The 25503-nt window shown below is 51.2% G+C and overlaps 7 protein-coding genes across 7 annotated transcripts; 3 read left to right on the top strand and 4 right to left on the bottom strand.

Annotated features, from left to right (window-relative positions):
• Window positions 1-99: 99 nt before the first annotated feature.
• On the top strand, window positions 100-1856 carry SCP_0605710 (Delta(12) fatty acid desaturase; the record flags this gene model as incomplete). Its single annotated transcript, XM_027759704.1, has 10 exons — window positions 100-221; window positions 269-481; window positions 530-581; window positions 633-686; window positions 741-981; window positions 1038-1091; window positions 1148-1307; window positions 1364-1554; window positions 1605-1730; window positions 1780-1856. 10 exons carry the CDS (start codon window positions 100-102, stop codon window positions 1854-1856), a joined length of 1290 nt encoding a protein of 429 aa, XP_027615505.1.
• Window positions 1857-4918: 3062 nt separating this feature from the next.
• On the bottom strand, window positions 4919-8876 carry SCP_0605700 (acetyl-CoA synthetase-like protein; the record flags this gene model as incomplete). The annotated part of the gene is made up of 13 exons (XM_027759703.1): window positions 4919-5122; window positions 5193-5429; window positions 5482-5640; window positions 5695-5958; window positions 6010-6538; window positions 6596-6757; window positions 6821-6982; window positions 7040-7214; window positions 7274-7311; window positions 7377-7486; window positions 7560-7817; window positions 7872-7925; window positions 7986-8876. The coding sequence occupies 13 exons, from the start codon at window positions 8874-8876 to the stop codon at window positions 4919-4921; spliced, it is 3243 nt and encodes a 1080-aa protein (XP_027615504.1).
• A 1611-nt stretch (window positions 8877-10487) lies between these two features.
• Window positions 10488-12555, top strand: SCP_0605690 (hypothetical protein; the record flags this gene model as incomplete). The annotated part of the gene is made up of 19 exons (XM_027759702.1): window positions 10488-10603; window positions 10655-10747; window positions 10808-10906; window positions 10968-10977; window positions 11029-11046; window positions 11103-11128; window positions 11179-11204; window positions 11262-11296; window positions 11347-11371; window positions 11424-11435; window positions 11492-11507; window positions 11569-11617; window positions 11690-11790; window positions 11841-11900; window positions 11965-11992; window positions 12043-12100; window positions 12154-12178; window positions 12231-12348; window positions 12406-12555. 19 exons carry the CDS (start codon window positions 10488-10490, stop codon window positions 12553-12555), a joined length of 1065 nt encoding a protein of 354 aa, XP_027615503.1.
• A 380-nt stretch (window positions 12556-12935) lies between these two features.
• SCP_0605680 (Aspyridones efflux protein) lies at window positions 12936-14450 on the top strand (the record flags this gene model as incomplete). Its single annotated transcript, XM_027759701.1, has 9 exons — window positions 12936-12943; window positions 13002-13365; window positions 13423-13523; window positions 13574-13731; window positions 13794-14017; window positions 14075-14114; window positions 14163-14224; window positions 14287-14361; window positions 14415-14450. 9 exons carry the CDS (start codon window positions 12936-12938, stop codon window positions 14448-14450), a joined length of 1068 nt encoding a protein of 355 aa, XP_027615502.1.
• A 2885-nt stretch (window positions 14451-17335) lies between these two features.
• On the bottom strand, window positions 17336-20041 carry SCP_0605670 (hypothetical protein; the record flags this gene model as incomplete). Its single annotated transcript, XM_027759700.1, has 5 exons — window positions 17336-18172; window positions 18224-18405; window positions 18465-18647; window positions 18701-19730; window positions 19784-20041. The coding sequence occupies 5 exons, from the start codon at window positions 20039-20041 to the stop codon at window positions 17336-17338; spliced, it is 2490 nt and encodes an 829-aa protein (XP_027615501.1).
• A 799-nt stretch (window positions 20042-20840) lies between these two features.
• Window positions 20841-21207, bottom strand: SCP_0605660 (hypothetical protein; the record flags this gene model as incomplete). Its single annotated transcript, XM_027759699.1, has 3 exons — window positions 20841-20844; window positions 20907-21043; window positions 21145-21207. The coding sequence occupies 3 exons, from the start codon at window positions 21205-21207 to the stop codon at window positions 20841-20843; spliced, it is 204 nt and encodes a 67-aa protein (XP_027615500.1).
• Window positions 21208-21888: 681 nt separating this feature from the next.
• Window positions 21889-24648, bottom strand: SCP_0605650 (predicted protein; the record flags this gene model as incomplete). Its single annotated transcript, XM_027759698.1, has 5 exons — window positions 21889-22689; window positions 22746-22927; window positions 22988-23170; window positions 23222-24272; window positions 24322-24648. 5 exons carry the CDS (start codon window positions 24646-24648, stop codon window positions 21889-21891), a joined length of 2544 nt encoding a protein of 847 aa, XP_027615499.1.
• Between the last annotated feature and the right edge of the window lie 855 nt (window positions 24649-25503).

The raw sequence follows: 25503 nt of genomic DNA, 5'->3' as shown, positions 1-25503 counted from the left end.
AAATATATGCATCTCTCACGCATCTAAGTGGACTACCTCCGAGCCTGAATACAGATAAATCAAGCTGCAGGCTCTGTCCTCGCAAGCGGTTTACTCTTTATGCCTCTATGTGCCATCATTACCGAGGTGGTACCAATTCCACCTATGGTGCAGATACAACGCGTTGAAGCAGCCCAGTCCAATTCTGAAGATGGACTTCCGGAGTTTACACCGATGCCCTGGTGAGTAGCCTAACTCATGAACAATGCTCGTGCTCATGGACGCTCAGGTCGTTAAGCGAAATTCGTACAGCAGTGCCACAGCGTCTCTTTGTGCGCCATACGTGGAAAGGTCTCCTCTATCTATCGAGGGATCTGTTTCTGTCTGCCCTATGTTGGAATCTTGCCCTTTATAGCGACCCTTTCTTCAGGAGCCCATACGTCACTCAGTATCTGACCGTCATTGGTGCTGAGATGATGCGCTGGATTGCATGGGTGATTTAGTGAGTTGTTCGACTGTTTGTTCTGCCCACTCACTCAAAATCTGGTAGCTGGTGGTTCCAGGGCCTCATATTCACCGGCATCTGGGTTATAGGACATGAAGTGCATATCATTCCAAACACTCGGCGCGCTCTCAATGTTTCATTCTCATAGTGTGGACATGGTGCGCTTTCCGACAACAGACACGTTTGCAACCTCGTAGGATATGTAGGTTGGCACTCGGCGCTTTCTCGATTGATCACTTAGATCCCACATACATAGATCGTACATACCATCCTCTGGACACCGTACTTCAGCTGGAGGATCTCGCACCATCGGCACCATAGCAATCATGCGTCCATGGAGCGAGACGAAGTATATGTTCCCAAGACTCGAAGCGATCTAGGTATTCCCAAGGAGGGTGACCATCCTTTCGACTATGAGGACTATTTCGGTGACACCCCATTATACACGCTTTTCATGCTGATACGCCAGCAACTTCTTGCGTTCCCTGCTTATTTGAGTACGTGTGACTGATGCCTGTGGCTTCAATCCCGAGTCTGAAATGCCGAGGATTAGTCTGCAATGTATCGGGCCAAAAGCACTATCCGAGATGGACCAATCATTTTGATCGTGAGTGCTGTTACGTCGGACACCTGCAAGGACCTCATTCTGTCCTATTTTTCCAGCACAATCCATACTCTTCACCAAGAGTCAACGCAACGTCGTTCTCATCTCCAACTTCGGCATCTTGTCCATGATCTATCTCACCAAAAAGGCGTGCGATGTATGGGGAGCTTCATTTGTATTCAAATCCTATGGGATTCCTTGGCTATGCGTCACTCATTGGTATTTTTTTTTATCTTCTGGCGACGTCAAAGAGCTTTGACGAGTGCATCCTTCAGGTTTATTATGATAACCTATCTGCATCATACCGATCCAGAGCTGCCCCACTATCGGAACGCCCAATGGAATTTCCAGCGTGGGGCTGCAGCAACGGTTGATCGTGACTTCCTTGGCTGGATGGGTCGTTTCTTCCTGCACGATGTGGCCCACTTCCATGTCATTCACCACTTTTTCCCTACGATGCCCTTTTGTCAGTGCCCTCGTGTCATTTGTGCTTTTCTGAGCTCACATAAGCGATAGACCATGGATCAGAGGCTACAAAGTATTTGCGAGCATTTATCGGTGAACATTATCGCTACTCCGACAAACCAGTCTTCAAGGCCCTGTGGCACAGTTACAATGAATGCCAGTTCGTGGAAGATGAAGGTGGGTAGTTTGCTTCATACTGCCAAACATTCATCGAGCATGGATACAGGGGACGTCCTCTTCTACCGTAACAAAAAGGGGAAAGCGATTCTTCGGCCTGCCGATGTTCTACGCGATCAAGAGTAGCCTGCACCCGGAATCGTTTATTCTACTCTGTTCTATGGTTCACAATTTGGTCGATTATGCATCATGGTTCAGTTGTTTGTGTATAGTATTCTCCACATCCCAAATCACTAGACAGTTAGATTTCGTTCGTACTTGTACGCGCATGGACAAAAATGTGCCATGCCCCGTGCTATCCTACACAGAAATCGTTATAGACTGCACTTGCACTTGCACCACAATTTTGAGTGCAGGTCGTGCGGTCGAAATCTCAGGTGGTGCAGTCACCAGTCTATCTCTCTACCTTCTGCATCACTGCTCTAGGGATCTGAGTATCAGATTATCAAAATTCCGATGGAGCCGCAGATTTACTGACGAAAGCTCATAGATCACAGCCGCGAACGGCCTCACAGAACTTCTGAGATATCGGCGGTGATCTAACGATAGGTGCAGACGCCAGCGCCAGTGGCGAGCCTGAGCCGGCGCCACATTAGACTCCAAACTGTATTCTGGCATGGCAGCTGCAAAAGATGAAAGTATTTAGTAACTGACAAGGAACCGTCGGAAGCGCTTCCGCGAGGAGTCTTCCAAGGAAGCTGAGTAGCATACCCGGGTTCCGTGTCGAGCTCAGACTGAACTGGAGGCATCTGCTTCGAATTCGTAGGCTTCTGATATTCGCCCAGGAGGCCACGCCTCGATTGTTTTCTGGCCGGCTCCCGGTCAGACTTGTCAGAATCCGCGGCTGGATAGCTGTCTGCAGTTATGTGATCAACCGAGATGCTGTCGCCTTACGGCCCTTCCTTTAGACTTGAGCCTGAGACTCCAGAACAGAGAAGCGATTTCTCCTGCCAGCCGCGATGTAGGATGCGGATCATTCGGATGTCCGTGTTTGTAACGAATGTTGCTGTGAAAACGAAGCTTGCAAACATCTAGAATATCTACTACCGATAGCAGGAGTCCCCCGGGCAGAGCTGGACACAATTCCTGCAAACCTTTTTACACCAATGGTACCGCCGGTATGCGGCGAAGTACTATGCACATTTCGCTTTCTGAGTTGACTTCAGCCACCACCGAAACTCCAACTACCCCAACTCACTTCGAAATTACTGCCCACAAGGCCTGGACCACCTCGTGTCCAGGAATAAAATCGGAGAGTGGGTCAATCCGGACATTTGATCATTGGCTGAGAACGACGAAGACAAGTTAAACGCGGCCACCGCGGAATGTGGTAGCCTCCGATATTAATATCTGATTCTGGGCGATGGTGATCAACATGATTCCACCATGATGCGCCCGACGGAAGGTCGTCGTTGAGTCGACGACTGCGCTGCGCTAACCTGCGTCTAAGGCTTCGCTCTCTACGCTTTTTGCTCTTTTCTGTTATCCTAGGGAATTTCTACCTGCCAACTGTCAAGCTTTCAATTGAGTCGCTGTCACCCTATGCAATCTCACTGAGTCATCTCCGCTGTTTCCTTTGTCTCTGTCAGACTGTCTACGTATGTAACTCTTTCCGTTCACTACTCTCTCTGATCGCTGCCAGCGCGCGAGCAGCGAGCTTCTTTTCAAAGCTTGCGCTCAACGTGAGTTGTTTCGCCGCTTGGGTTTCAAATCTGCTAACGGCTGTCCAAGTCACCTCCGCTTCCTGCTCCTCCTCTGACACCACAGGTCAATGCCAAGGCAGGTCATATGGCTTGTGAGCTAGAGGCCAGTCCGAGGAGACGGCGTCTTCCTGGACCCGCCGCGGTGAGCGCTTTCTGCAGAGACTCTGACGCTTTCTGATGTTCGTGCGCAGCCGCCTGTTATCCTCAATGTACGCCATGAGAGTCTTACGTCCTCTTACTTACACACATCCGGCACAGTCAGGCGCTCAGGCATTGACGAGTATCTGTTCTACGCCGGCCCATCACAGCACTGGCACGCCCACGACCGGTGCGTCGTCCTCCACTAAACACGAACGTGCAAGCAGAACCCTTAGCGTCAAACCACCAGCCTACGATAATGCTCACTGCACCTCTTCTCGCACCTGCCGAGTTGCTGCCACGTCGTTCTGCAGCCTGACCCATCATGGGGCCTCTCCAACTCGAACTTCAGCACGAACAGAGACTTGCTGGCAGGTCACGTCTCCCGCTCCCTCCTCCCCTCCCGCCATATATCTCTTACCAATGCCGCCTTCAACTGCTTTGGCTGCACAGTCAATTGACGGTCCGTGCAGAGTTCTCGCTGGTACGCCGTTTTACAACAATCTCGCGAAGGACACCGACGCTCCGCTCGAGTGGTCCCGTATGACACGCCGCGCACGCTCCTCAATGTAAAGACCGTGGAAGGGCTCTATACCCGCCAGATCAGACAGCATCGGCAAAGATCGCAGGAGAAGCTCACACGTGCGGATACCTGCTGCTCTACCCCACAACGGTGAACCGGTGCGAAGCTCGGCGGTGCCGTCTGCATGTGAACAACCTGTCGCGGGTGCCATCGAATCCGTACCCGCCTCCGCGCACTCGTCCCGCGGTGGTGCGGGTGAATCTGACAAAGATCTTAGGTAGAGAAGGTGCAGACATCTCTTTTTGACATTCCGGAGCAGATGCATGTGGCGAAGCATCTACGAGCGTGTTCATTGAACACTAACACGCAAAATAGAGACCCACGGACTCAATGCACGTTTGGGGCCAGTTAATAAAACAAATGGAATGAATTCGAGCGAGCGACTCACTTTGCAGCTCCAAACATAGATGTCTAAATGATGATTAATAAATGTTAACCGGGCACGGCGAGGGGAAACGCGCTCAGCGGGGGAGGGACATGCCAGATTGCCAGTGCGCAACTAATGGAATTGATTGAGCGATACTTAGTCGGTCACGGTGGAGCAATAATTGGGTGTACTGGAAAGTGCCACTATGTCAGGCGGGCTTGTTACGGTGAACTAAGCGCAAACGACAACACATGTATATTGTACATAAGACCACAAAACCCATTCATTGTACGTAGCTGCCAGTGGTACATGTGAGCACATCGTCAAATTCGTATCCACAGTACAAACGCATTAACACGCAACGCGAGCATCCAGGAAGACAGTCAGTAATGCTTGATCAAGTGAGGAAGTTCTGGCCCTTCCAGAACTTCACCCATGCATGGACCTCAGCCTTTCCCAGCGCACCAAGCCTAGCCATTGTTGCACTCGCGCTCTGCGCCTTCGAGGTATCGAAGACAGGGTCATCGGCGCCCAGGCTGCTAGCCTTGGATGCCTGCCCCGCCGCCAGACTACGGAAGAACTCGAGCAGTTTGATAGCGGGCTGCACGACATAGGAAATGCGCGGTTCCAGTCAGGCTAAGATGTCGCGTGCTTCGAAGCGGAGTGCTCACCATTATCTCCAGATCCTTCGCCGATGCGTTCTGGGCGGCGTTCTCTAGTTTCTGCACCCAGTCCGAGAGAGGGACGAAGGGCAATTGCAGCCCGAGCTCTTCGTTGAGGTTATCAAACACCGAGGATGCCTCCACCGGACGAGGGTGCACGAGGTTCACAACTGCCGGCGCAGAGACGCTAAGTACTACATCCACTGTAGCTTGAGCAACTGAATCCATGGGAATCCAGTCCACCACCTGAAACCATGGTCGAGATCGTGATAGGGGACGTGAGAATAATAAAACATACCCCCGGCATCCGAGGAAGGCACCCGAGCGAAATGCTCGACTTGACAAGACTCGGCACCCACTCAGATGTGTTCCACGCGCCAGTGTCCGCGGACCCGCAGATCTGGCCAATCCGGAGGGAGGTTGTTGGAAACCCGACCTTGCGCGCATTCTCCAGGACCTGGGTATGCAGGATCATTAATCTGAAAGAATGTGCGCATTTAGATCTGCAAACCTCTTCGACCACAAACTTGGAACTTCCGTAGCCTATACCTACCGCCACCGCAGGATCACCTAGAGGTTCCTCTGGGACACGGCTGCTTTTCAATGCTTTCCACGACTGCGCGACAGTGATCGAGGATGTGAAGAAGAAACGGGCGCCGGGCACAAAAGTCGCGAGGCGCACAGACGCGGCGATATGACCCTGGAAGGACGAGAGCGATAGATTGAAGTCGACTCGCCACGCATTGTGCACGATGTCCGTCACGGACGAGCGAACCTGCAGAAACGAGGCGTGAATTAATGTCGCATTTCGGTCTAACATACGCACCTCGTCGAGCATAGCTGACTCAAGTCCAAGATCTTCCCGCATAATGTTCCCTTCCAGGAGCGTAAGCTTACTATCTGAAAGAAGCTTGACGGGTAGTAGAGCCGCCTCGAAAGCTGCACGCTGTCGCTCAGCGACTCCAATACCACGATTGAGTGCATAGACATGCTGCAGAGCAGGGTTTGCTAGGACTAACGCAAGGATGTGTGCACCAAGAGCACCAGTCGTCCCTGTTATCAGTACGACCTTACCTCTCTCTCGCTTGGCTCCAGCGGGGGTGGGTTCAGGCAGGACAGCTGTGTATTTCGCTATCAATGCCTCGATATCCGCTGCGGACTCGTCGGCAGTGGAGGTGGACGCGTTGTCATGAGAGGGGTGCACAAGAGCGACAACGGCGGCGGAAAGCTCGACAAGCGATGGGTGATTGAAGACGAAGTTGGAGTGCACGTGCAGAGCAGCCGCATTGGCTGCAGGCTCGTGAGATGAGCGTAGAGCACCAATGATGCGATTTCTCAGGAACGTAGCGCTCAGACTAGTGGATCAAATTATATGTTCGGTACGATAGGCACAAGGATATTGCGAGACATACCTGTCAAAGCCGTGTTCGAAGAGGTCGGTAGTAGGCGTAGGTGCAATCCCTCCGCTGAGCTGACTGACGTGCTCAACCATCCACGCCTGCACAACAGGTACAGTCCAGTGAGATGGAGGGACAATACCGTGAGCATCTGAGCTATCCTCGATAGTTTTGTACCTGGAGGACACACGGTTCAGAGACCTTCACGATATGGGACACTAATTGAGCGCCTTCACGCACAGTTGTTCAATCTCCGCCTCATAGAGTGTCAGGGCCTGCTTGCGCTGAACAGTGCCCTTTGCAGCACGAGGGAAGGGACGATCTGGATCCGTGAATATGATAGTCTCCTTGAAGATCTTTGCGAAAGGGGGAGCGGCGTGGTTAGCTTCTTCAACCTGCGACCTGCGACCAAAGAACACTTGATCAGTGTGCCGAGACGCCCCATGCATCGCAACTCACCAAACCACATTTCTGAACTTCGACAAAGCGTCCTCATCTCCAGGAGATACGGCAAAGCCACGTGGTTCGACAATGATGCCGGCCTGCGTGCGTCCACGACCAAATATCATTGCGCCCATAACCTTAGGGTGCGCCATGATGTGGCCCTCTTGTGCAACGGGTACAAACTTCTCGCCTACACACGAAGGATTATGAAAAGCGCCAACTAAGAACAGCTACCGGAAGGACACTAACCATTGCCGAGGACGATCAAATCATCGGCCCGTCCAGTACTGAAGCAGAAAGTACACATCAGTACACAGACGGGAGGATCAGTAAAGTAAGCACAGATACGAACATGCGCCATAGTCCAGGCTTCGTCGGATGCGGCTCCCAAATATCACCCGTAGCATAACCCCGCTCTCCACCAGACATGTTCTCGATGCTGGGCTGATGAGTAGCGCATGTCTGAAACGGTAAAAGTACCAGAAAGAATTAGCAATCGCGGTCAAATTGTCCGGCAGAAAAGTAAGGAACACACCATAAAAATTAACTCGTAGCTTCCGTCACCTTGCGGTACCCAGCGGAGATTGTACTCACTTGGAAAGGCCATCCAGGACCATTCGTTTCGAGTCTTTCCGGTCTTGACGGTGTCGGGGTGATTAGGTGAATCTTCAATGGTGTCCAAAAATCGAGTGGTGGGACCAAACTCCGTACCACCATAGGCAGCGAAAAGTTTCACACCAGCGGCAATGAGCTTGTCGCCGTTATGATTGGAGAGGGGACCTCCTGCGAAGCACTTGAAATGACAACTAAATGATCTTGCGATTAGTTGCGGGATGAACGGACGTACCACGACCTCTAGGGATGCAAGCAACTTTACATCTTCCTCATTCTGTGCCCATTCCTGTAGTATTAATCCGATCAGTGGAAGACATTGTGTGAAGTGGTGCGGTACCGTACTCGCCTCGAGAAAAGAAGGAACGGGAACGATACTGGACGACTTTGTGCGCCGGACAACGTCCAGTACGTTCTGTGTAGTAGGAACTGGAGGTGGCAAATTCAGATGGGAGCGTGGGGTGTAAAGTGCGACAGGCTGGCCCGACGCAAGTGGTGCATAGAGCTGCATGCAGACGCCCATGGTATGGAAAGGGGGAAGGGCGGGTGATGCCCAACGCAGGCCACGTGCACGCGTCTCAACCGAGTAAGGTGCAGAAGCCCAATGAAGAACGGAAAGCTGCGACTGCGGGATGGGCTTCGGGAAGCCAGTCGATCCGGAGGAATGGAGGTAGAGAACAGGCTCATGCGGCCTGGAGATAGGAGTATCTGTGCACGTGGAGTAGGGCTCAGGAGAGGAGAAGAGTCCAGCCGAGGGAGACGCGAACGAGGGGAAGATGTCCGATAGATTAGGAAGAACGTCGAATTGTAGATTATACGTTTCCGGGAGAGCCGCACGCACAGCATCAGTGAGGGAAATGAAGGGCGCATGGTGCACGATGCGATGACAATCTGTCCCTTTCAGCATCTTAACAATCGCTGCAGCGGAGTTACGGGGCGACATGGGGAACGGGACGAGGCTCGCGCGGATGAGACCGACCATCACAGCTTCGTACAGAAGTGTGTCACAGTGTATGATCAGTGCGACGACTGCGCGGTCGGGACCAGCGTGATTCGGGCGAAGAATATGTGCAACACGGTGTGTGGCATGGGCGAAGTCCTTGAAGGAGACAGAGGCACATTCAGGATCTGGAAAGATGAAGCACGGATGATCCGGGTTATGCTCGACTTGGAAGTCGAGGCAGCCTGGCACGACGGAGATGCTGCCGTCGAGTGGGGGGAGAAAGCTTGACTGAGACATGGCGGACGAGGACTGCTCTTGCATTGCGCATGCTTATTATAAGTAGCTCTATGTGTCAGTGACTTGATAGACTCACGGAGTCATCCCCGAAGGTTCTTTCTATCGTCCGCCCAGGTCGTCTGGCGTTTACGGACGAATGGACCATATTATTGTGTGCGCCCTTTGCGGCAAGCGGGAGGCTTAGAAAGTTCGTGCACGTGGCGCCATTCTACTGATCATTCATTAATGTTCAACGGCAACGCATCCGGGTCTGTGCACAAAAGATAGTTGTTCTCACTCATCCGTTCTTGCCGTAGTCGACGGACATTACTCAAGGCCGAATTCCACCACGCCGTCGTATTTCAATGACCATCACAGACCGCTTTCATCCGACGTGCGATGGGATCGTTCACGTCGACCTGTTTCCGAATTAATGTACGTTGGTGACCAGCTGCTCAGCATATGACTCAGAAGAAGGCAGCGGGAGACCGCAGCGCTTTCAGAACCTCGATATAAGGTTTGGAACCACCATGCTGGTATCCTATAAATGGAAGAGCAGGTAGTTACCACGAATGTATCAAACCTCCTTTGACATGTTATTTGCGATGGCCGAACCCCGGTCAGAACCCTTCTTGCTCTGATTCGTAGTTAGAACTGGTGAGTCTAGTAGCCCACGCTGCTCTTCCGTTTTGCTCATATCTGGATCATCTTAGAATCCCGAAGCCACTCTTGGCTTCGCGAGAGTATTCTAACTCAGGATATTTAGAGTCCTTGTGAAACGTGCAGGTTCGATTTATTGGACCGATTCCATGATAATTTTAAGGATAGATGCGATACCACCCAGTGCCGAGATACTCCAGCCAGTGCCGAGCGTCCCTTTCCCAATGGTCATTATCTTGGATTTCGGATAATGTGCAGACCCTTAAAAGATTGGTGTCAGTCTAAAGCTCTGATTCTGAGCGGCAAGCAGTGAGCGTGACAGTGCGTTGGTAAGCAACAGCTTGGTGACTCCCACGCCGTTGATGGGCCTTCTTAGGATCATCAAGAAAAAACCATGAAGGATCGTCACGATTGTCATATCTCGAACATCTGATGCTAAGGTTCGTGCCCGTTCAATTAATATCCTGTGTTAAAAACATCTAAAAAGAATGGATCATGGTCTGGGAACGCTCTCAGGGTACGAGTTCAGGTACACAACTTTGTCTCTGTTATGCTTCTTCTTCGTCCACATGTTTGCAATACCAGTATTGCAATGTGCCAGACCGGCGTCAAACAGGCTTCGCGATAGGGGCCTAGAACAGCACCTCCGCTTCTGACTCTTGCGAATCACAAGGGTAGAACCTACTGTATAGTTGCTGATTGTCTCACCGTCACTTCTTGCGATACCGCAGTTCTGCAGTCTGAAGGTGCCTGGTAACCGCGAAATCAATACGTCTCTGTATCCTCAGTAGTACGATTTCTCCTGCTTTAAGTTGTTCGGTAGGTGGTACTTGACAATAGTTGTTGTGCGAGATCACCATACTTGTTTGGGTAAGAGCAGCGCCACGATGATTCACACAGCTTAACTTTTGGACAGGTCTATCATGATGGACAGATCAGCAGTTCTGGCCTTAAATTCGACAAGCCCGAATTATGGTCATCGCAACCAACTCCACCATTACTGCCCTCATCGTTCCAGCATCCGGCATGGCCACGATTATAGAAGAGTTGCTAGAAGGCCTTCTAGTGGAGGTGTTTGTCGCTATCTTGTAAGTAACGGCTTTCCGGCTGGTGCGAACTAACGCTGAGATTCCCCTCAGTCTATATGGGATCGCAACTGCACAAGTGTACTTCTATTGGATGAACTTCGCAAATGACTCTGTGTGGATTCGTAGTACAGTTTTACTTGTTTGGTGAGATAGGTTTTCTGCTGATTAGAGTGGTGTTGGCATGATGAATTTCAATTATGCCAGGGTGCTGGAAACTGTCCACACTTGTATGTGTGTGAAGATGATTACTCAGTACACGATTGTCGACTTTGGAGACGTGCCCGCTGTCGCGCATATTATATGGTAAGTCCTAATAATTTTAAATGCATCCCTCTATCACTCACTTGTAGCCGCGACACTCTAGGAGTGCTGGAGTAAGTGTGGTGGATCCTCTGTCGATCCACGTCTGATTCACACATGTACAGGTTACAGTCATGTTAGCGGTATGTTTGTCATCGTTCTCGACACTAGGTTCTAAATTGAGACCTCATTGGTGCAGGTACTTATAGCGGCTATGGTACAGACGTGCGTTGCCTTCTCCCGCTGAAATACTCCTACTGATCTGACTCGACCAGGTTCTTCATTCACCGTATCTGGATCTGTAAGAGCCGCATTTCATGAGACCGTCGTCTCCCTTTCATTGACACTAAGATGACAGTGAGCCGACGATCTAAGTTGATTACTGCTATCCCGGTGCGCTTCTATATCTGTGCGCCGAATTATTTCTTAACTATTATTCACAGGCTGTCCTGCTGTTTGTTCGTGTTGGTGCGTCATGCGTCATTTAGCCAGGATCAAGCTATTGAGCCAATGTTTGTAGCATTCGGACTTGGTAAATTTGACCCGTTTCCGTGGAGTATTCTGATTCTTACCAATTAACGATACAAGCTACTGCTTCTCTCTTGTCCGTCCCCTCCTTTCCATTGCCGTCATTGTCACCTAGAGGAGTAATATTTGATCTTAAGGTACCGTCTTCCAACCTGGAGCGAATTTCGGAGCAATGTCGGGCCTCTTGTGCGTAGTTCAACCCGAATCTGATCGTTTGATGCTTACGGTGGTTGGTATAACCTTGTATTTCTTCCGTAGTTCACTCTCACGTGTGGCATCAGCCTTGCTGCCTTTGTTGATCTCATTATAGCAGTGGGATCGATATACTACCTATGGCACAGTAGGACAGGCTTTGAACGGTATGTTCCCCTTATTAGATTGTCGGAGAGAATTGCTCAATGGCTCCCAGAACGGACCACATTATTCGATCCTTGATTACATACCTCGTCAGCACGGGTGCACTCACCGTGTGACTGCCTATTTCCTGCACGTGTTGGGGCCTTCAAAAATTCTGACCTTTCTTTCGCTTCTAGGGCAGTATCTTTCTCCATTGTGCTTACTGTGAGAATCCAGGTTGTATCATCCACGGAACGTGCTCACACAGTATCTAGTTCGTCTTTCTCAAGAACAGTCTCCTATTCGCTGGTCTGGTGGAGGTCCAGAGCAAGCGTGCGTCTGCCCTTGCATGATAAATCGCTTTCATGAATTAATGGCATTCGCAGTGTATGCCAATTCCTTCATGGCAACGTGTGTGACTCCCTACCTTGTCTGAGCAGGCAAACTCATTCGCTATTTTCAGATTGAACGCAAGGAAGCTTAGGAGCCGTGGAGAGCACTCTGCCCAGGAATATAACTCCAATTCTATCGAGCTAGGGCCTTCGAGACGCCAAGGCACGCAGACGGACCATAAAACGATGGTACCATTCTTCACTTCGGATTCGGGAGTGTAGTGTATGGTGCTCACGCCCTCATAGAAGCCCATCGAAATCTTCCAGCATACCACGAATATCAGTGACAACACCGGAGGTGTCGTCGACGAGAGGAACTCTGTCGCGCAACTCAAGGTCGTCCGATCCTCCATCGAGCTAGGCGAGACGTATCAGAAGCCGCAGTCCCTCGTCTGACGAGTCGAACCGGGTACGCACGGATATGTATACGGGTGGTTGTAATGTGGTGGAGTATCAGTTGTCTGGCAGTTTACCTGTATATTATTGGCCTTCAAATTTCAGGAACACCGAGTTGTTGCACCTAGCTGGAGCATCTCAAAATTGGGAATGATTAGTGAAATTCCGAGAATACGACACAAAATGTATATGTGGCACGGTGGCACCGGTCCGGCAAGGATCGATCGGTGCTAGCCAATCGCGATGAGCGTTAACGCGAATGTTGAGTGCCCGACGCTGAATTGGCGGATAGTCTCCCGTAGGCAGACTACAAAATGATCCCTATGAGTGAGGGAGGGGACTCATAATTCGCGGATGCAGTCAACACTCTCTTCTGGATCATGGCAAGGTAAGTGAATTCCATCATTGCTCGGACCTCCGGTTTGACAAATTCCACCTTTCTCTAGAAGGCAGGGGCCATCCTGGCCTGGTGGCGCCCACCGGGCCTTGAGCCTCTGCTTTTCACCGCCTGGCGCCAGCTGGCATGATGACCCCCAGCCGCGCGGCTGCGTTCGACACCTCTCAGGCTTAATATCTCCTTCGGCGCACTGCCGTCATTCCCGACGACACGGATTCCGCAATCCAAGAGTTCAAACCCTCCCAGCAAATTGTTCAGTCTATAGACCCTCCACCCCACAGCACGGATTCATCTCCATATCCGACGGCGGTTTTCGAGCATGGCTCTCTGTCCTCGGAGGGCGCGTCCTCTATATGGCATATTATGCCGTTCGTTTCTACTTCACATTCGCCGGCGCCCCAACTTCGTCCAACGTCAGTTGGATTGGTTCCCTGCATGTGCCACTCACCTCTCAGTATCTTCTCTGTCAGCTTTTCCTGCTGTTCTCGGTCGGCCTTCCGGCGGGCAAGCTCTTTGATTCGGGGTACTTTCATGCCACCACCGTCTTCGGCACTGTATTCTATGTCTTCTCGTTAGCACCCACCATCTTCCTCGCTCACTTCAAACACTGATCTCCTACAGCATCTTCATGCTCTCCTTGGCCGATTTTCTCAAATGTTACTCATCCTCGCTCAGGGTGTCGGCATGGGCCTCGGCAGTGGGCTACTCCTCTGCTTTCTCTATACAGGCTCACCGCTGGAAGAGACGGCATTCGCTCGCTATGGGAATCGTGGCGACGGGTGCGCATGATGTCTCTTCGTTTCATATTCTGTAGCTATCGAAGCCCACTTGTCATCCTCAGGTTCTGGATTTGGTGGCATTATCTACCCAATCATGCTGAACCAGCTCTTTCATATTGCTGTGGGATTCGCATGGGGCGTGCGTGCTGCTGCGTTTCCTACACCCGGTCTCTTGATCATTGCTAACTGCGTTATGACCACCTGTCTCCCAACCGCCAAAGCTAGCGGACTTTCCCCCAAACCGGAGTTTCTGATGATATTCACTGACGTCGCACATGTGCTACCTGTGTTCGGGTGAGCGATTCTACTTCGGGCGCCTTCTCGTCGTTGGCTCGGCGACCAGCACCGTAATTTCCTGGTCCTATGGGGCGTGTTCTTCCCCTGTGAGTCTCCTTTAACACAGTGTGGTGCACTGCCCATTCTCCGACCAGATTTATATATACAGCTATGGATCAACGAGCAGGGGCTCTCAAGCACGTTAGGCTTCTATTCTGTACGTGCCACCTTTGAAAAATCACTGCGTTAGGATCTCAGAGCCGTTGGTCGTCCACTCAGATCTCTATCCTGAATGGGTCAATTTTTGGACGGATCATTCCGAACGTGGCTGCAGACTACGTCGGCCAGTTCAACGTACTCGTTCCAATCACCTTCTTCAGCAGCGCACTCATGTTCGTCATGTTCAGCGCGACGTCCGTCGGTACCGTCATCGTGTTCGCTGAGCCATCCTTCACGGGTTCTTCTCTGCAGCTTGTGAGTGGTGATTTTTTTATCACTTCACGCCGGTACTCGAGTGAGTCTGGTGACTATTCCTGCAGGTGGCGCTCTGTTTGCGCCCACCATCGCCACTCTGACAAGGGACATGAGTGAAATGGTGTGCGTGTCCTTTTTGTGCACGTCTCATCGTGGAACGGCGAGACCGGCGGTAAATTTGTTGCTGCAGCGTCCGACTCGGTATGGCATATTTTATCACTGTGTTTGCCATGTTGACCGGGACGCCGATCGATGGCGCGTTAGTGGGAGCCGGTACCTCTTGGTACAAGTTTATCATATTCAGCGGGGTAAATACGGCGATTTCGTGTGCGTGCCCTGAGGACATTCCGGTCTGATTTCGCGTAGGTCATCGTCCTGGCAGGCTCTGCGGTGATCTTCCTGGCTAGGTTCTTGTTGACGAAGAGGAAGGGCACGCAGTGCACGTGAGGTGCACGCATGTCGGTAGTCCGTCTTGCTACTTCAGTCTTCGGTTTTGCATCTACGTCTGCTCTGTACCATCGTCGAACTCGAACCTGGTTTTGTGATGCTGTTCAGGCCCTGATTTTCGTCTGTGCACTTGTACACATAGCACAGATGACTTCATTGGACACTTTTCTATGGGTAAATTCGCTGAGATGTGGATCCCAGATCTCAGTCGAAGGACATCCGACCGGTAAGCCCATCCTACCCCGAACCACGGCCATGTAAACGAGCGGCAGCAGCACAGTCCTGCACTTCTTCTCCAGCATGCTCGCACCGACCGGATGGCGTACGGCCTTTCGCTTTCTTCCAGCAGCGGTCACGAGGGCGGCAGTCAGAAGGGCAAACCCACGTAGCCGATGCTCAAGCGGTGGACGAGGACGGCAGGGCTTCTTTGCCTGTGGGCGTTCGAGGCAACTGGCTCGGAATTCTGTAGCTCACAGTCAATATCATCGCGGGTGACCCTGTAGACAATCTTCAGTTCCATGTAAGTGACATCTCAGATGCATCGCGACACTCGAGCGATCTTCTCATTGCTGGTCGACCAGAGGTCTCGCAGTGTAGTACCTATGAAGCACGCCAGAGTCGAAATAAATACTTTTTCCCTGAATTTCAGAGTGGGAGCAGGTAAGTCGGCGTTAGTAGATTTCAGTTTCTTGGCATTGAAAAGTAGGCTACCATCATCCTCAGCCCTGTCATCATCTCCAGGCTCCTGGCTCGACGATGCTTTGTAATTGTTGCTCAGTGCTGATCTCCATATGGTGAAGACACACGTTGCTCGTCGCTCAAATTGATCATTCTCACCAATCGGGATTCCACCAGGTTCAACCACAATGAAGTCAACCTCGTCAGTCTTTGCAGATACCTGCTTGACGGCTCCATATATCTTGATCAAAGCGGACATCTCTGTTTCTGCAATGAGTCGAAAGCCTGCTGCGAGGAAGCCGCGAGACGAGGATGTTAGTACACAGTGCATCTTCATCTTAGTTTTCTATGTTGAGGTTCTCAGCAACAAAGTACGGGCCTCATTGTGTTTCTCCCAAGACTACTTCAAGTATCGATCCATGTGGCAGATTCTTACCGGTCTTTCTGTACCTGCAGGCGACTGAGACTTTGTCAGTTGCACAGGTAAGATCTTTGGCCCTATGTAGGCATACTGCATTGTTTGCACGCATTCCAGCAGAATGCAGATCGATGGATGGTCTGAAAAACTTGCGGACAGACTGCCAGCGAAGGCGATAAGTTGACCAACCGCTCAACTTGGCAACCTAATGACTCACCTTTGTCTATCGTTTGATATCGAACGACGCACCCGGCAGATCCGATACTCGCATCCATGGTCAGTATCCTTCCTTCTGCCCTACGGCACGCCAACCAATCACACGATAATGCTGCGAGCCCGATAGAAAATCGAGTCGACCAGCAGGTTGTACAAGTTGGAGGCAGAATACAATGCGAATGGGAGGGAGGTCACCAGTAAGTAGTTAGAGCGTTGAACTCGGAGGAAGATCGTGGAGTAAACATTGGCAAGGCATTGTCGAGGACGGCGCAGGGGATGCACACGATGACGATGGGACACCCGAAGTGGGATCTGCGAAGGTCCAGTTGGAACCGATCAAAGAGGAGAACGAGTGCCCATCAATGACCATAGAAATATTATGGCTAATATATAGGAATGCAATATGTACTCACCCGTATTCTAGCACGCAGGGTGGGTTGGTCTTCCGAAATGCAACGGCTACCCAGCCGCATCAGCGTGACTCATCTCGCGTTAATCACGAGCACGTGCCAACGTGACGCTACCACTATTAATAGACTTGACCCGGCACATGTTGAAAGCATTGGCGGAGGGTCACTCTTAACGAGGGGTGTAGCTACCATTTTCTATCCGGAATGGGAAGTGGTGAAACCGAGATCTGAAAATCAAGAGGGAATACTTGAAGGTTGCTGAAGTCGGTTCCATGGGGAAGTTGAAGCGCTCATTCAAGTCACAGATGACGGGCGCCGACCACAAACAAAGCTGGGCCTCAGAATCCAGCCAAGGCAAACAACATTGATAAGTACGTTATGCAGTAATCAAAAAAATACATTTTATGCAGAACTAACTATGTAAGGATAGGATACAATACTGGAGTAGAATCAATTCAGGATGATGAGTACCAACCACGGCCACACTCCCGCGTCGAAACGGAAAGGAACAGAAGACGAGGCAATGAATGATCGGGAATGAGAATTTAAGTTACTGAATATATATCATCTACAGATTGCCAGGGACTCGTAGATAGAAGAGCACAGTCCTCTGATGCAACATAGAGAGCACGAGAAAGTACCGCGACCCAGAGGCGCGGAAAACAACCTTGTCGTACGCAAATATTCATTTCTTCGACTGGCCAACTTTGCGACCCTGTCGCGCAAGGCTCGTATTATCGACCTTCGCTGGACGAGGCCTCAAACGTCGAGGGCTCCATTGAGGCTGTATCGGCAGATCCGAGCCACCCGCTACAACGCCCTGTCCTTGGCCTTCGACCTGTCTCCGCTTCGCCATCGAGCGTGTGATAGGTCCTGTGTAATTTCCACGAGGCACTGCAGGCACTCGGGAGTTGGTCGTCCTGTCCAAATCTGCAACGATGGCGTCGGCCGCCTTTCTCTTTCGTGAAGGCAATACCACAGGTACAGGATGCGCGGTCCCGGAGGTCGATGAGGTCGACGAGAGCGTGGAGGACGACGACCGGCGCCAGGTGGTGCCGCGGGGATATAGCTTGCGTGGAAACCGATCATCGTTGGATAGCTCGTGAGTACTAAGGAAATCCTTCCAGAATTTCCCAAACATTTCAGGATTTTCCCATACCATGGCTGATTCCATGTCCTGCGGACGTTGCAAAACATGCGATGAATTGAATTTGATGACGGCATCCAGCCATTCCCGAAACACCGGGTTCGAAAAGTGAATCCTGCGAGTGAACTCCTGACTAAATTGATTGCTGAATTTGGCATCGCCACCGTTGAGAATACCATCCGAATCGATCCAGGTGCGATCAAAGAGTTGGAAGAGGATGGCAACAAGAGCGTCTCGTGATTTATCGTGCCCTAACCATAGAAGGCTGGAATATAGTACCACCCAAAGCATGGATTCCATATCGTCTTGGAACGTATGAGAGACGGACTCGGAACTTGAACTTAGAAGGCGCTGCGACATGAATTGAACGGTGCCCTATCATGAATGAGTCTCCGCATGATTGAAACATGTCGAAATAAATCTCACCGTCTTTAAACCGTCGCAAGCCTCTCCTTCCGTTATCAAACAGGAAGATTCCCAATCGATCAGATAACCGCGCCGGATGTTCTCGCCCGAGTGGGGATCCTTAGAAAGGATAATGTTACCTACACTTATGTCACGGTGTAGCCTTCTTTTTCCCGGCTCTGCGTGAAAGGCGGCCACCATGGCTTTCAACGTGTGCAAGAGAATGAGCAAAATTCTGCACTGAAGACATAGCGTTGCGCACCTTCATACGCATCGTATGTAGCATGCAGGAGCTCTTTCGTCCCTCTGAATCGCTGCAATGGATATCCAACCGTCCCCAAGACAAGTCGATAGTGTACGAGGGGAGGCGGCAATTTGTGATTTTCTCCACCTGTACACACCCAAGTAGCGTGTCTAAATCGGTCCGTCTGTGTATTCTGCAAAACTATGCCATACTTGTCAGTCGATCCAGTCGAGATAATAAGCCTGAAAGCAAACCTGTCGTTTCGTCGCGCGTGTATGTGAGATCGCTCTCACCGTCGCCCCTTCCGCTTGAAACCGGCAGCTGGTCCCAGACATCACCATGATGAACTAATCGGGGTATATTCGGCACACCAGCAGAATGGAGGTCCGCCAGGATGTTGCCCTCCTTCATATGTTCGACATTATGTCGCCATGTGTCCTTCAGGAACACTACTTCCCCTCTCGGACTACCGGCGGTGACAGCCCAGAATCCCCTTGTTCCCTTACCCGTCCACGACACAGGCGAAACCACCGGACGGGATACAAGTAATCGATGTGCCACACAGTCGGGGGAACCCTCGTCAACGACATTGATCGCCACTACGGCACCTGGCTGGTAGTGCTCCTCCATGGCGACGACCAACTCTTCATCGTCGGGATCCAGCTGGAATTTGACGTGACGTTCGATGCAATCTCTGAAGAGTTCTTCCTCCTCTCGGGTCGCAGCCTCGACGGAAACGTCATACCCGCGCTGCGAACTCGAAGCGTGGGCGTACCGCCAGAGAAACTCGCAGAGATGCTCCGGTTGGACGCGGATGTCGAAAGATTCGGAGGCGATGACCCCGCATCGATCCCACCTTAGGAATCGAGCACGAGATCCAGCCAGTGAAATCGAGAAATAGAAAGCGCGGTGTTGACGGGAACACGCTTCGGTGGCGCATGCAACATTCCTGCCGAATGCTTCTTCGGCCTCCTTACGAGCACGGTGGTCACCGGGGGTCTGAAAAAAGGCGTGTTCGGAACGGTCATCCTCAGGACCTGGATCTGTAAATGGGTCCAAGCCGGGGTGTCGCTGTACGTCGATGTACAAGTCAGCGCAGCCAAGAGGGCCAGCCGAGGTCAAGTGAGAGTCGTTAATGTCCTGTGAATAACAAGAGACGTGGGCATTCATCGAGCCTATATCCCCAAGCTCTGCACCAGACGTGGCCGTGTCTTTGAACGTGAATCCAGGACAGCGACGCTGAGATTTTCGGCTCCTCGTTCTGGTGCCATTAATTGCCGCAATCTGTGACTTCATCAGCATTTGAAACTCCAGTACACAAAACGAAACCGACCCACCAACGGTTTATAGATCTGCTGTTCCGTTCTCGCCTCTGCCGGCACCTTGTTGAAAGCATTGACGGGACGCGGCATGTTCGACATATCCGTCTCTGGTAGAAACTCTAGGAACTCGTCGACAGGCATCGGTCCAAGAATGAATCCTTGGGCTGAGTTTGCGTATTGGCGGTAGTGTCTTCGGATGTCGTGGTGGTCGAAATCCTTCTGCTGCCACACATTGTACTTCGGGTCGTTTTTTGATAGGGGTGTGGCCACCATGATGTTCTCCGCAAGGTAAAAGGTAGAAATGGGGGACGCGTAGAAGCTGGTGACGTTGTTGGAGGTCGCTGAAGTGGTGTATGTTGTAACAGTACGTGATTGTTTGGAAGTGGCGACTGCTAAACCGCGCCACGATCACGTGGACAGCCGTTGCCACAGTAGAGCGCTCGGGCATTCAATATTCAGCCCCAGTGAAAACGTCGAATTTTGAGGTCGATTCCTAGCGAATGATGGCGGAGTATTCGCTGTCCATCGATGGCATTCGATCTCAGCAGAAAAAATGAGACTGAAACGTTTGAGATTGAATGTGATCGAATGTGGTCAACCAAGCTGCGAACATTCTATAGCAATCGATGTTGTTAGACGGCCTTTCCCAGCCCTTGCTGCGAGCCGTCGAATCTCATCGAGTCTCATCGAATATGGTCTTAATGGGTGCACTACACTGTTGTACGGCGGGATCAAATACAATTTATTTATTCATTACTATAATACGAGCTGCACGAGAAATACCGGTTGAAGACCAGTACACATCCTGGAATGCCGTACTGAATCTGGTGGGGTCCACAACGCATCGCAAAAACCCTCGGAGTGCCGCCCGACATGTTCCCTTTGCTGCGAGAAAATTAGATGCTCCAACAAGCGCGGATGCAAAACCTTCATATCACAAATGTCCACCTGCTGGAGTTGACCTGATCAGCACAAGGTATCATGCAAACATCCATGTGACATACTTCAGAAATAATCAGGTCGTGAGACTGCACATGAGCCGAAGTAGGTGTGTCGCCGTCCAAGCTACACTTCAACTGCAAGTGGGATCGTGCATCAGCGCTAGTGGTAGGTGTGAAATCAAGAAGGTGGGGCGCACTGTTTAACTGCCGGAATTTCGACGCGGACTTCGTAGCATTGCCGCAGCGCTTCCCGCCCGCACTCCTCGACATCGCATTCACTCATCAGACCTGCAGCACTCGCAGCACCGGCAAGTGGGGGCCGGGCTTTCACAGTCTGCCACCTGCACTTCACCACTGGTAAACGGCGAGCTAGCTTCTATCCCCGCCAAACTCACCTATGGACGTACGTCTTACGTGGCAGGTAGAGGCACTCACCTCAAACCCAGCATAGTTATCGCGCCAGTTGTCGAGGTCTTGTTGACGTAGGAGGGTGTGCATCAAAACAGACTAGGAGGGCATAAGAAGCCAGGTCGCAGGATCCCTCGGTGGAGGCACATGCAAGACGCAAGAAGGAAGACTTAAGAGAAATGAACTTGATGGCATACTGTTCACGTGGGAAGACTTGTGGGCGCCAACTTGAAGGGAGCGGCAGAACTGGCATGGGCCCAGGAGCTACTAGGGAAAGACAGAAGGCAATGGGCTGTAGCCCAATACGACGGGATACGACAGGACGCGATGCACTGGCATATGCATGTGCCGGACAATCGTGTTCAACACGCTCATCAAAACTAGTTAGACATAGCCGCCACTCATTCGATCTAATTCGACCTCACTCGTGGGATTCGCAGGCTCATTTGATGCCACTCGACCTTAAAATTCAACGTTTTCACTGGGATTCAGCGCGTACTAGCAACCTAAGCAATCCACTCTGAAGTGCTTGATATGCCAGATTGCCAGGAAATCCAAATAGATTGGTTACTTATAACAACACCAGTACTACGAGGGAACAGAAATGGAGTAACAACATAGATAAGTTACAAAAATTGCAGTAGAAGGCGGCGTCTAGAGGTTACTTCGTCGTTTTCTCACATTCCTGCGGCGAAGGAACGGTTTTCCCGACGTAGTACACTTTGAGCACGATCAGTGGTAACCTCCTCTGTTTCTTGCACCGATTTGACTCTACTTGTCTGCACGTCGCTGTCGTGAATTGCCAGCCTTTTTGCTTGCTCTAGCTTGTGCCACAGGTCCACGGAATGCAGGAAAAGAACTGCCCTTCACAACTTGCAATTCGGTACGCATGGATTGCGCTTCTGCCCTTCCTTTTGCTCGCGTCATAGGTCCACTTGGTCCTGAGACACAGCCGCGTTTCGAACCTTGCCGCTCAGCGCCGACGGGGTCACCTTCCGCCTTTCGCTTCATTCCAGGAGTGATTAGGCTTTTAAGTGTGACATCCCTGAAAAGCGCAGTCATTGTTCTAGTGGCAGGGAGTGGCGGGGGGTTAGGTTGACCATTACGAGGCACTTGATTAGGAGGTAGCGGCCGATCAACCCTATCGTCTTCAGCCAAGTCGTTGTTAGCTATGAAATCCTTCCAGAACTTGTCGAACGCTTTAGGATCCTCCCAAACCATGGCTGACTCCACATTGTGCTGCTGGGCATTGAGGTAGGATGAATTGAACTTCATGACCGTATCCAGCCATCTCTGGATTGTCGGGTTCGAAAAGCGAATTCTGTCGGTGTACCGTTGATCATGTTGATTGACCAGCTTGCCAGCGCCACCGCTGATGCTGCCATCTTCGTCAGACAAATGCTGGTCGAAAAGGCTTTCCAAGGTGAGGAGAACACTACGTGGCGACCGATTGTGCCCCAGCCATAGGATGCTGCAATAGAGTACGACCCAGAGCATCGACTCCATGTCATCTTGAATCGTATGTGCCACACCAGGTGTCAGCGTGCGTTGTGAGATAAATTGAAAGGCGCCCTGAGGACGCTATTGAGTAGGTGCTCAGATAATCAACATGCATCACGTTAACGCACCGTTCTTCTGTAATCGCGAGGCCGGCCTTTATTGTTCACCAGACAGGACAGTTCCCAATGTATGAGGTACCCCTGCCGAATCTGACCCGTCGAATCCTTGGCGAGGATAATACTGCCCATACTTACGTCACGATGAAGCCTGCGCTTTGTTTCGTCATCCATATAGTAGGCACCTATCACAGCTTGATTCACGCAGAAGCAAATAAGGGATACTGGACGACGGAAGAGACGAGGCGACACACCTTGATATGCATCGTAGGTCCCACTAAGGAGCTCCTTTGTCCCCCGAAATTTATGCAGTCCGTAGCCCACGGTGCCTAATACTAGCCGATAATGTACCTGAGGATATGTGCGAAGCTTAGCTTGCCCATTCTTGCACGCCCAGTTTGCTGTTTCGAATCTGGGAGTCAGAGTGCGCTGAAAACCTGCAAGGACTGAGTCAGACTACGATTTGAGATGAAAGTTTGAGAACAAACCTGTCTGTTCACCTCGTTCGTCATCCACGTCCATGTCATTCGAGTCGGGGCACTGCGGAACGTCTCCGTGATGGACCAATTGTGGAATGTGTGGTACTCCACCGCCTAGCAGGTCTGCCAAGACATCTCCCTCTTTCAGCAGGCCATCCCCAGTATACCGCCACGTATCTTTCAAGTACACAACTTTGCCACAGTCTCCATCCGCGGCCACCGCCCAGTACTCGCGAGTAGCACGACTGGCCAGGGAGAGAGGCCAAACTATAGGCCGAGATACGAGCACTCGATGCTTGTTTGAATTCTCGTCGAACGTGGTGACTGCAGCCACGGTGCCGGGCTGAAAATGCTCCTCCACTCCGGCGGCCAGTTTCTTTTCCGCAGCTTTTTTCTCCTTGCCAACCAGTTGGCCTATATCCTCGAGGTCCAGCTGTAATTGAACATGGCCCGTGATGCACTTCTCAAACAATGCTTCCTCCTCTTCGGTCGCATGTTCGACGGTACAGTCGTATCCGCGTTCCGCTCCTGACGCATGCGCATATCGCCACAAGAACTCACAGAGTGCCTGTGGTTTCTTGTGCAAATCAAACGATTCCGATACCATTATGCCCCCACGGTCCCACCGGATGAGACGAGCTAATGTCCCGGATAATGACACCGAAAAGTACGACGTGCGGAACTGGCGCGCAAACGCGTCAACTGCGTATGCGATGTTCTGTCCGAGATCGTGCTTGGCCCGATCGAGCTTTCTTTCACTAGCAATGTTCAGCACGAACTTGTGTGCAGCGGGATCGCTGTTGGGTGGTGGATCTGTAAAATAATCCTGTTCCGGCCGTCCCTTCACCTCGATATACAAATCCGCGAAACTAAGATCGCCGATGGGCTCGTGAGTCGTCTTGTTAGTCTCAACCGAGTCGACGATCTCCGTGGAATAACAAACCACATCAGGCTTCACCGACCCAGGTTTTCCATGATTGGTGCCTCGTGACGAGGTATCCAGGAAAACAAACCCAGGACAGCGTTTCCGGCCATTCCGTTCGGCATTCAGCGCCGCAATCTAGAGCTTCACTCAGTAGTGCCATTCTATCGGAATGAAGTCAACATACCAGAGGTGTATAGATGTCCTTTTCCTTGTCTGCGCATTCTGGAACATCACTGAATGCGTTCCTAGCACTCGGCCGTTTTGTGGGTGCCTCTGGCAGGAAATTCAGAAAGTCCTCTATAGGCATGGGGCCTACAGTAAATTCCTCTGCTTCCTGGGAATATCGTTCGTATCTGTCATTGGCAAGCTTCGACTCGAAACCCCATTGCTGAGCGCCAGTTTCGTCCCGAGTGGTCGGTGTGGCCGCTACGACTACGTTCCGCGATGAACGATGAGGCGTAACGGGTTCGGGGAGAAATTCCTGGGAACTGGGTGGGGAGGGAGTCGCCATCTCTTAATTAGGTGGTGTTGTTCGACCCGCGAGATGGTGGACGTAAAGGAATGAATAGTGAACCAGTTGTGGCAAAGTGAGTGGCGATGAACGAGCTCGGTCACATGCCAGTAACTTAGCCGAGCTACCCGCCACAACTGCATTGTCTCTTTGCGTAATCACGCAACTGAAAAGAATGCTCATATCAGCACAGTGAGATAATAAGACGAAATACCGGCGCATGCAATCCATAAGATTCCTCATCTGAACAATGTACGGTATAGTGGCCTGAAAGTAGAGATGCGCAGAGGAAACTTACTCGTGATGCACATCTCCGGGACCTCTTCAAACTTTGTCTTAGTCAGATGATAGATACACACAGCAGAGTTACGCTCCCCACCCATTCGAAGGAAGGAGCTGGATAGAATGCCAGAGGGCGAGCTGTAAATCGCATGCATCGCTTCGCCTGTAGAAATGACGAACAGATAACCGTCGTCGTTGAAAATGTGGCACCAAGGACAGCATTGGGTATATCTAGTTTGCGATGATACAAGACCGTGCTATCTCTTCATGTATCTGGCTTGTGGAGTCTGCAACTTTTCTGCCGACTCAGCGGGCACTTCTGCTGGCAGCATCAGTGCTAAGGCCACAGTGCTAGTCGTACGATAGTGGTTAACTGTATACGTATAGTAGAAGATAACCACTCACGCAGATCGGACGGCCAGCCTTCGTCTGTTGAAGCAAAATAGGAAGACTATGGTCAACTTGCACACGTTTGCGACCGATCCAGATCAGAAAGGAGAGAAGAATGGGCGTCAAAGCTGTTGCCTTCTGAATCAAACAACTGCAAACAAATCTCGGAAACGAAACTTCCAA

This window comes from Sparassis crispa (genome assembly GCF_003851025.1).
Source record: "Sparassis crispa DNA, contig_000005F, whole genome shotgun sequence".
NCBI classification, from domain to species: Eukaryota; Fungi; Basidiomycota; class Agaricomycetes; order Polyporales; family Sparassidaceae; genus Sparassis; species Sparassis crispa.
Note: the sequence above shows the minus strand (reverse complement) of the source record. Positions and strands in the feature narration are given on the sequence as shown.